Source organism: Hydra vulgaris, chromosome 03 (assembly GCF_038396675.1).
Source record: "Hydra vulgaris chromosome 03, alternate assembly HydraT2T_AEP".
In the NCBI taxonomy this organism is placed as follows: Eukaryota; Metazoa; Cnidaria; class Hydrozoa; order Anthoathecata; family Hydridae; genus Hydra; species Hydra vulgaris.
The window spans coordinates 117,959-129,172 of NC_088922.1; the positions used below are offsets into that span (position 1 = coordinate 117,959).

The 11,214-nt window shown below is 26.6% G+C and overlaps 1 protein-coding gene across 1 annotated transcript; it reads right to left on the reverse strand.

Moving 5' to 3' along the window:
• Nucleotide 1: 1 nt before the first annotated feature.
• LOC136077850 (zinc finger MYM-type protein 5-like) lies at nucleotides 2-2,630 on the reverse strand. The gene is made up of 3 exons (XM_065792002.1): nucleotides 2,531-2,630; nucleotides 713-717; nucleotides 2-658 (listed from the first exon to the last, which is right to left on the reverse strand). The coding sequence occupies exons 1-3, from the start codon at nucleotides 2,628-2,630 to the stop codon at nucleotides 2-4; spliced, it is 762 nt and encodes a 253-aa protein (XP_065648074.1).
• Nucleotides 2,631-11,214: the final 8,584 nt, after the last annotated feature.

Here is an 11,214-nt window from a genome sequence, read left to right on the forward strand (position 1 = left end):
TTTAAAACAGTTTACCTTTTCGTAATGTAATCCACTGTTCAAAGCACCTGAGATGTGTACTTCCTGTTTCATGATCATTCAGTTTTTTGGATAAACCTTCCCATGTGTTCATCCCTTGTCGGAATGGTGAATCTGATATACCAAAAAGTTTGCAACAGAAGCAAAAAACTTTATTACTTTTCATAGAATACACAAGCCATGACCGTACAATAGTTTCTCCATTCTTCATCTGTCGTTTATAATAAGTCACTGAAAATCGTCGTCTTTCTTGATTGTGTGGAAAATCTATCTCAATTTGCTTTACACCACGTTCAACAATGTCACACCTCTGTGCATCAGAAACATTTTCTGGCCAATCAGAAGGATCATCACTGAGAAAAAGAAGTGGCAGTGTTGTGGCAGTTGGTATACACTCACAGATTGCCATATTAGAGTCTCCTTCAGCAGACAAACCAAAACAAGAAACAGAATCATTTTCTGCATTGGCTGTAACATCATTATTGGTTTCTGTTATTGCTACTGATTCACCATCAGCTTGAACTGCTGGTTTCAAAAATTGTGTAAGTTTGGGGTACTTAGTTATTACTTCCCTGGCTGCAGCTGCTTCTCTTCTCTTAGCTGCACCACTTTTCACTTTCTTCATTCCAATAATTAATACCTAAAAATAGAACAGATAGTTTATAAAATTTACTTTTAGGTCCTACTATAGTACTATACCTATTTAATTTATACAAATAAATTAAATGAAAAATAATAATGTCTCCTAAAAATAATAAACTTACCGGCTCAGCTGATTCAGCCACGCTCACTACGAATTTTGAATAATGACGATTGCGTTTCGGTTTAACCAACTACACACACATCATACAGTCAAATGAAGCAACTGACACGCAGAAATCAATATTTCAAATCGTATTTCAACTCACAATTTTTTATTACTATTCTAGAAAGTTATTAAAAAAATTAAAGAAAATACTTTTTAAAATATTATAAAATTTTAAAATGTTGTATTGCTGACGGCCCACCGGGAAATATCCCGGTGTGAAAACTCCATGTGAAATAGGAAAACTCATCTTTAAATAAACTGTTCATTATAATATAAATTTGTCAATCTAGTTTGTTTTATTTACATAATTTTTTGCATGCTATTTATGATATCATAATTTGTATTATAATTTTTATTGGTTTGTAACAATTCTATTTGTCGGTTAATATTTCTCTGTAATGTCTTCAAATTTTGATTTTATATTTATATCCAGAGTTTTAAATTGTTATTTAATCTTTTGAAAATGTAGTATGTTAACTACGAAACATGTCAAGATTAAAAAATTCCGTGTTTTTCATAAAAGTATGAGTAAAAATTTTAGAGTTAAGCTACTATATAGATACAGAAACTAAACAAGGATGTCCATTCTCATCAGTTGTTTTTTTTCACATTAAAATTGTCTTAGTAGCATTTATTTTATTTTATAGTTTGAATATAATTGATAATTATCTGTTAAAATAATAAAATGCCATAAAAAATTTTATCATTTTTTAAAAAACGGGCCCCTTATATCTCGTGGGCCCCCCCCAAATGGGGGGTTTGGGGGGCCTTTGCCACGGCACTGACTTAAACTGTCGACTTTAACGGCACGCACAAATATATATATATATATATATATATATATATATATATATATATATATATATATATTTATATTTATATTTATATATATATATATATATATATAAATATTATAAAAAGTTTTAAATAAATAAATAAATATATATATATACCTTATATATATATATATATATATATATATATATATATATATATATATATATATATATATATGTATATATATATATATTATATTATACATATATAATATATATATATATATATATATATATATATATATATATATATATATATATATATATGTATATATATATATATATGTATATATATATAAATATATATATATATATTTATTTAAAACTTTTTATAACATGTATATATATATATATATATATATATATATATATATATATATATATATATATATATATATGTATATATATATATATATGTATATATATATAAATATATATATATATATTTATTTAAAACTTTTTATAACATGTATATATATATATATATATATATATATATATATATATATATATATATATATATATATATATATATAATACAGTACTGTGAATAAGTTTTAGACCACTTATATTTTTACAAAAAATCCCGGATAATTCTTCTCTAATATTAAAGTTTGTAGTTCAAAATTATAAACCTATTAAAACACATGTATTTCAAACAAAATATGGAACAATTACAAACTTTTCAATGTCAAACTTCATAAAAAAACTCTTAATATTTACTATGTCCTCCTTTTGCCTCAATCCCAGCCAATATTTGCCGGGGAATAGATTCATACAAGTTAGTTATAAAATTCTGGGGTATGTTGTGCCATTCTCTTTGAAGTACTTCAAAACATTCTTCAGCATTTCGGAGAGCATGTTTGACCTTTTTTCTGTCCAGGTAATCCCAAAAAATGCTCAATTATATTCAAAACTGGACTCTTTGGAGGACAGGCTATCAATTCCAGTACTCTTTCCTCTGCCATTTTATTTAAATAATTTTTTGATAAAAAAATTATTTAAATTAAAACTAAAAGTTTCGAATTTGGACTCATTGGTGTACAGAACCCGATTAAACATTTCCTGGGCCCAATCGTTGTGTTGATTTGCATATTTAAGTCGTTTTTCTTTATTGCCACACCGTAGTAATTGTTTTCGGATTGCAACACACCCTCTTAATCCTGATTTAAGTAGGTGGCGCCGAATAAAAGAAGAGCTGACATTTTCCCCAGTTGCTGTGTTAATGTCTTTTGCCAGCTCGGTTAATGCTTTTTTTGTATTTCTTAAAGACAGGGTTTTTTAATTTTTATTATCATCTTTTATTAGCTAAGGAGGTCTACCGCTTTTCTTTCTATCTTCAAAGGAGCTAGTTTCTCTGATTTCTGTAACAGCATTCTTCGAATATCTTGTTTTGGATGTAGTTGTTATGACAAAAAGTTAACGATTCTCTGTTAAATGTCCATGCCACCGCTAAAAAATACAGTGATCCCCATTTGTGTGACTTCTTAGAATCAGAGTTCTTGAATGAACAAGTTCATTCAACTCGACCGCCGTGGTGAACAGACGTAATTCTAACAGCTCAAAAAAGAAAGAAAAAAAAAAATTAAAAATGGCTATTACTTTATCCGAAATAAAAGATATGTTCATTCAGCACAAAAAAGAAATACGAACATTATTTAAAGTACAAGAAAAAGTATTTGTGGACTTACTTAGCGATAATTTAAAAATAATCAATACACGCCTAGATGATATTGAAACAAAAACATTGGATTGCACTAAAAGAATACACTTGCTAGAAAATGATATAAAAGACTTAAAAGAAAGCTTAAATTTTCACGAACATTTAATCGACCAAAAGGTGAAAGCTGCTAATGATTCTAAAGAACTTGAAAGCTCTTATAATATTACAATTTTAAACGAAAAATGCAGAATCTCCGAAGATAGGTCGCGGCTTAATAACTTAAGGATAGACGGAATTTCTGAAAATATCAATGAAACTTGGGATGAAACTGAACGAAAGGTTCAGAATTTATTATGTGTAAATTTAGGAGTAAAAGGAGTCGAAATTGAAAGAGCGCATCGAGTTGGATTTAGAAAAGAAGCCCAATCCCGAACCATTATTTTGAAGTTGTTAAGGTTTAACGATAAATCAAGCATTCAAAAAGAAACAAGAAAACTCAAAGGTCTGAATATTTACGTGAATGAAGATTTCTCTCAAGAGACGGCAAGAATACGAAGGAAGTTATTTTCTGAAGCGAAAGTGAGAAAATTAAATGGAGAAAATGTAATCGTCAGGTATGACAAACTTATTATTTTAAAAAATGTTTATAATAATTCAAAATGATATAGCTAGAAATCTATTCATTTTTAATCTTAATTTTAAATATTATAATAATGAAAATGGTTAACAAATCAAACGTAACAAATCTTTTAGAAATTTTTAATAAACAAAACACACTTCTTTTGAATAATGATAATGATCCAGATGTAAACTTTTTTGAGGACGTCATAATCAACTCTAACTATTTTGATATTGAGGAAGTATCTAACCTCATGAATGCGTCACAAATGTTATTTTCAACTCTAACTTTAAACATTCGTAGTATGAACAAAAACTTTGAAAATTTTAAATCAATGCTTAAAAATATAAACTCTGAGTTTACGGTAATATGCTTAATAGAAACATGGTGCAGAAATGAAAAAAATAATTTTCAAATTCCAGGTTATAAGGCAATCCACCAAACTCGAGGTGGTGGTATTGGTGGTGGTGTATGCATTTTTGTTCATGACTCAATCCATTTTCAGAAAATAGAAACTTTAAGTATTCAAAACGCGGACTTTGAATTTCTAACTATCGAATTATTAAACCACAATAATCAAAAAAACATTTTAATAACTGCTTTGTATAGACCGCCATGCGGAAATAAGAAATCTTTTTTAAAACACTTAAAATGCTACTTAAAAAAAGTAAAGCACAAACAAATTTACATCATGGGAGACTATAACCTAAATCTTCTTAATGTTAAAACTGATAGCGATGTAAAACGTTTCTCAAACACTCTTTTTCAGTACAACGTTATTCCCTTAATTAACAAACCTACTCGCGTAACTCTTCAAACCGAATCTCTCATTGATAATATTTTTACTAACAACTTTTTAACATGCAACATTCAAAGCGGAATCATAAAAAGCGATATAAGCGACCACTTTCCAATCTTTTTCATTTCGAATTTTTTTAAAAAAGGAAAAAAATGCAAAGTACAAAGGGAAGTAAAAAGGCAGATTAATGAAATTAATATTGAGGCGTTTAGAAATTATTTACTCAAAGTAAACTGGAAACAACTCAATAATTGCAAAGATGTTAATATAGCTTATGATTTTTTTTACAATGAGTTCATTAATGCTTACAACAAAGCGTTTCCGATGAAGGAAATAAAAACTAAGCTTAAAAACCTGCAAAGTCCCTGGATTACAAAAGGGCTTAGTAAATCTTCAAAGAAAAAACAAAGACTATATGAAAAATTCTTAAAAAACAAAACTTATCAAAACGAAAAAAAATATAAAATTTACAAAAACCTGTTTGAAAACCTGAAAAAGAAAGCTAAAAAAAATTATTTCTCAAAATCACTACAAAATAATATTGGTAATAACAAAAAAACTTGGGATATAATAAAGGAAGTGATAGGAAAAAATAAACAAGATCATGGTAATACTTTACCAAAATATGTAAACACTGAAGATGAAAGAACAGTAATTGATGAGCGAAAAGTTATTGCAGAGAGTTTTAATAATTTTTTTATAAACGTCGGTCAAAACCTAGCAAATAAAATAACTCCCGGAAATAAAAATTTTAAATCATATATTAAAGAAGAGGACTGTGTGATGGATGAGCTTGAAGTATCTCCGGATGAACTTCGGTTTGCTTTTAATATGTTAAAACCAAACAAAAGCTCAGGTCTTGATGACATAAGCCCAAGGGTTGTTAAAGAAGTTTTTGATATTATTGAAAAACCCTTACTAATTGTATTTAATCTTTCATTTAATAATGGTATTTTTCCTGACCTCTTAAAACTAGCAAGAGTAGTTCCAATTTTTAAAGACGGTGATATTTCTAAATTATCTAATTATAGACCTATCTCAATACTTCCATGTTTTTCTAAAATTTTAGAGAGAATAATGCATAATAGGCTATACAATTATTTTATAAAACATAAATTGCTTAATAATAATCAGTACGGATTTAGAAAAGGGCACTCGACAGAACATGCAGTAATTAAATTAGTTAAAGAAATTTTAAACGGATTTGAAAACAACCAATATACTCTTGGGGTTTTTATTGACCTCTCAAAGGCCTTCGATACTGTGGACCATACTATTCTTCTTTACAAACTCAGAAATTATGGTGTCAAAAATAATAATTATAAATGGTTTTTTTCCTATCTTAATAATCGCAAACAATGTGTATCTTATGACAAAACCTGTACGAAACTAGAAAACATTTCTTGCGGAGTTCCACAGGGATCTATTCTAGAGCCTTTATTATTTGTTATCTATATAAACGATATTTACTTATCTTCTAGTGTATTAAATTTCAATCTTTTTGCTGACGACACTCAGGTTTTTTATTCCCACTCAAACCCAGTCAATCTTTATCACTATGAATCGTGAGCTTGCCAACCTCAATGAATGGTTGAAAGCCAACAAACTCTCTCTAAATAAAACTAAAAGCAAATATATTCTTTTTTCTAAACCCTCCAAATCTGAAACTTTGCCCCTAAAACTCCCAAATATTTCAATAGAAAAAACTAATTTACAACGGACATTCTGCATTAAATTTTCGGCGTTTTACTTGACGAACAAATAAGTTGGAAAGACCACATTAATTTAATAGAAAATAAAATTTCAAAGAGTATTGGAATTATGTACAAGACAAGACATATGTTGGATAAAAACTGCTTAAAACTTATCTACTTTTTGTTTATCCATAGCTATATCAGTTATTGTAATATTGCGTGGGCCAGCAATTATCCATCAAAATTAAAGCGTATCTTAAATAAACAAAAACAAGCTAGCCGCCTTATATTAAATGCTAATAAATACACCAGTGCCAATCCACTGCTTAAAAAGCTTGGAGTGCTTAATGTTTATCAATTAAATATCTACAGCATTCTTTTATTCATGTTTAGATTTACATATCGTATGCTGCCAAATATTTTTGACGACCTTTTTGTTATTATAAATCATAAATATCAAACAAAGCATTCATTGCAAAACTATCAGGTACCAAAAACCTTATTAAAACAGTCTAATTTCTCAATAGCATACCGAGGGCCACATTTGTGGAACTCATTTCTTCCAATTGAAAGTAAAACTTTAATTTCACTTCAAACTTTCAAAGTTATTTTAAAAAAACAGTTACTTGATTATGACATATCTCAAATTCTATTTTATTTTTAATATCTTCTTTTCCAATTCTTAACTTTTCTTTCGTTTGCTTAAAAGTAAAACATATATTTTTTTTGCTTATTTATCTAAATTTGTATTTATTTCTTTTTTTTTTTTTATACATATATATTTTTATGAATGTATAAATAATTCTTTTTTTTATGTATAAAAAAATGTAAAATGTTTATTTAAAAATATTTATATTATTTTATTGATATTGTAAAAATTTATGATAGATTTATGGTAGTGTAAACGATACAACGGGGCTAGATGATAAGACTTTTGTCTTCTGCCTGCTCCGGTCATATCTTAACTCAAAATATTTTGTAAATAACTTATTATGAAAATGACGAAATAAAAAAAAAAAAAATAAAAAAAAAAAAAAAAAAAAAAAAGACACATCGTTTTAATAAATAAACAAACAAATCTCTCATGTTTTCTTATTAATTTTGTTTATTTATTTAAAATAACATATTCTTTCAACTTTTCTTATATATTATTAAACTTAAGTACGCTTTAAAAAAATTACATAGGAAAAAAATTGTAAATACGTCTAATTATACAAGTGGTCTAAAACTTATTCACAGTTCTGTATATAGATATATATATATATATATATATATATATATATATATATATATATATATATATATATATATATATATATATATATATATATATATATATATATACATAGATATATATATATATTAGGGTTATGACTTTTTTTCAACCTCGTGCTCCTGTACTATTTGATGAACTTTTACCTAAAAAGCACGAAATGAACTATTATTTGAATATCTATTAAAAAAAGTTCATCCCGCCATTGAAAAATTGATTTTATGTCAAAATCGATTTTTCAATGGCTGGGTGAACTTTTTTCAAAAGATATGCAAATAATAGTTCATTTTGTGCTTTTTAGGTAAAAGCTCATCAATCTACAGTACAGGAGCATGGGTTTTAAAAAAAGTCTTAACCCTTATATATATATATATATATATATATATATATATATATATATATATATATATATATATATATATATATATATATATATATATATATATATATATGTATATATATATATATATATATATATATATATATATATATATATATATATATAATTTAACAAAACATGAACAATACTAATATAAAAAAATAATAGTTTTGTAAAAAATAAATTTTTTAATGAAAGTTTTGAAACATAATGTTATTATTACTATTATTATTTTTGCTATTATTATTGCTATTATCATTATTGTTATTACTACTATTATTATGTATTAGTACTTTCATTTTTAAGTGATAAGCCCATATATATAGACTTATCATTTAAAAAAAGAAAGTTCTAATACATGGTATTAATAATAATAATAACAATAGTAATAATAGCAGTAATAATAGCAAAAATAATAATAGTAATAATAATATTATGTTTAAAAACTTTCATTAAAAAAATTTTTTTTGCAAAACTATAATTTTTTTATATTATCATTGCAATATTATGAAGGGGAACCTGTTGCACCTTTGACCACTTTTTGCTTTAAGGCGTTTTTTGCGTAGTCTATTGAGTAAATTTAAACCATTCAAACTATATAATATTCCCTCATATTTTGCCTAAAAATTTTACTTAGGACTTTTTTTTCATTCGACCAAGAAGTATCTTTTTCCCTCGTTTTAATTCTCGTTTTAATTCTTCCGCGTTTTAATTTTTGTTTCCCGCGTTTTAATTTTCATTCGACCAAGAAGTATCTTTTTCCCGCGTTTTAAAAAAAGAAGTCAAATTGGTCAAAGGTACAACACGTACGTTGTACCTTCGATAAATGCGCTTTGTTCCTTAGACCAAAATATTATTATTAAAAAATCATGCAATGTTTGAACCTCTTTAATATTTTAGCTTGTTATATATTATATAGCAACTTCAGGCCTACCTCATGTCAATAAAAAAAAGAAATCTAACTATTTGGTAATCAATCTTAGTTGTCTAAAAAAAAATTAGAAAAATCAATCTTTTCAATCTTCCAAAGACTTCTGTATCGAAGTTACCATACTCAGTCAGTATTACTAATAGTATTACTAATCTATTTAAATAAAATCAGTAACTATAACTATTTAGATAAAGTCACATATTTTCTTTAGTTAGATACTACTTACGTGAAATAATTTGGGTTAAAGTCCAAAATTTTAAATGCAACTTAATTGTACAAAACATGTTTCCTAATATATACAGTAATTTTTATTATTTTAGATAATAAAAGAGCACAAATATATTTTTATAACTTATATTAGCTGACGGTCTATATTCATTTACATATGATCTTAATGCTTTTTATTGGAAATATTTTTATGGTGACAACAAAAAATACAATAATAAAAGAGTATAATATATTAATTATTAAAAATAGTCAGATCAACAACAAACATAAGAGACTGACATTTAGATGAACCGTGACTAATACTTGGTGGTGGAAGTTTCATAAAAGTATCCTAAAGTTTCACATCATAAAGATTGTCATCTTCTTTTATAAATTTTTTACAAAAGTCTCCTGATTTCTTAAGATACATAATTTTGTAAATTATGCCAACAACTTCTATAACTGAAAATCTACTATATAATCTAGAGTATTTCTTTCCGGCCAACTTAACAGTTAAAATATTTCCAGAAACAATTTCACTTTCATGATCAAGTACATTCACTATGGAAATACCAGTAATGGTGGGATGCTTTTTCCAGTAGCATTAATGGCTGCAATCATTGTTATATATTTGCCTCGTTCAGCACTAGTCATGCTTCCTATTTGTTTTTTACCTTTTGGAGCTAGAATTTTTGGTGGTACGTGGATTGTGGTAATTCCTGTCTCATCACAGTTCCAAATATTTGATTGGTCAAAATGATAACGTTTTAAAACATTTTTGTAATTTTTATATACAATTCTTACGGTTTCACTATTGAGTACAGAAGATCTTATAGGTTGTGGTTTACGTAGAGCTAGCTTGTTTTTAATTCTTTTGCGAAAATATCGCAGCCATTGTTCACCTGCGCATTTTTTTTTATCCATGAAGTCTCAATGAGTTTAAGCGAAGCTGTAATGTCTTGCAGCTTCACTTAAACTCATTTTTTGTTGAAGCACAAAATTCACTGCATTAAGCATACCTGTTTCGGAAATCTTTTTGCCAAAAACACCAACCTTGCTCCTTGGCATTTTAAAACTAAAATATATTAGTATATATTAATATAACAGAATTTATTGACTATTTTTATACATTTAATTCTCTATAGCTGTGCAAACAGAATGAACTTGATAATAATATTGCTTCAGCTATCCAAGTAACTAAATTATCAAAATAGATTATTCTAAGTGTAGTAGTGGTCCAAGGATAAATAGTGAATTGCATTAAAATTCAATGGAATTTTTTCATTACCATAATACTAGAAAAAATTTTGTATTAAAAAGCAATAAAGCACAGATGCCTAAAAAGGAAACAATTTTTGTCGGTCAAAGGTACAACGTCCTAGTCTGGTCAAAGGTACACGAGATGGGTTTCTTTAACTATTATTATCTTTGTCCCCATTTACGGTAAGACATAACCATCCCAACTTTTCCATAACAAAAAAATGATGTTGGGTAATGTTTAAAATGTCGTTGATAAATCAAACAACAATACATCATAGTTTTAAAATTAGAATAAGATTAACACAAATATTTACTTTTTAAGAACCAAATCTTATATTTACATGTGGATCGATACCATCTATCCCAAGTATGATGTTTTACTGTAAGAAGAGTTGTCATGGGCTATTATTTCAAATTGCACTTCACATTTTTTTTAAATAATAATAGTAAGCCGACAGAGTAGAGTGACCAAAGGTACAACGTGGTCAAAGGTACAACAGGTTCCCTTACAAACTTATTATTTTAGTTCAGATTTATCAGATTATGATGACATAACTGACATGTTAAATGATGAAGCAGAAGATTTTATAAATGTGCAAGGTTATTTGATTATTTTTTTGTAATTTATATTGAATTAAAGTATGTAAAAATATTAATGTATTTGGTACAAATACATGTTTTTAAGTTAATAAAACACAGTTGTTAAGTTCAGAAAAAAATACAAAAC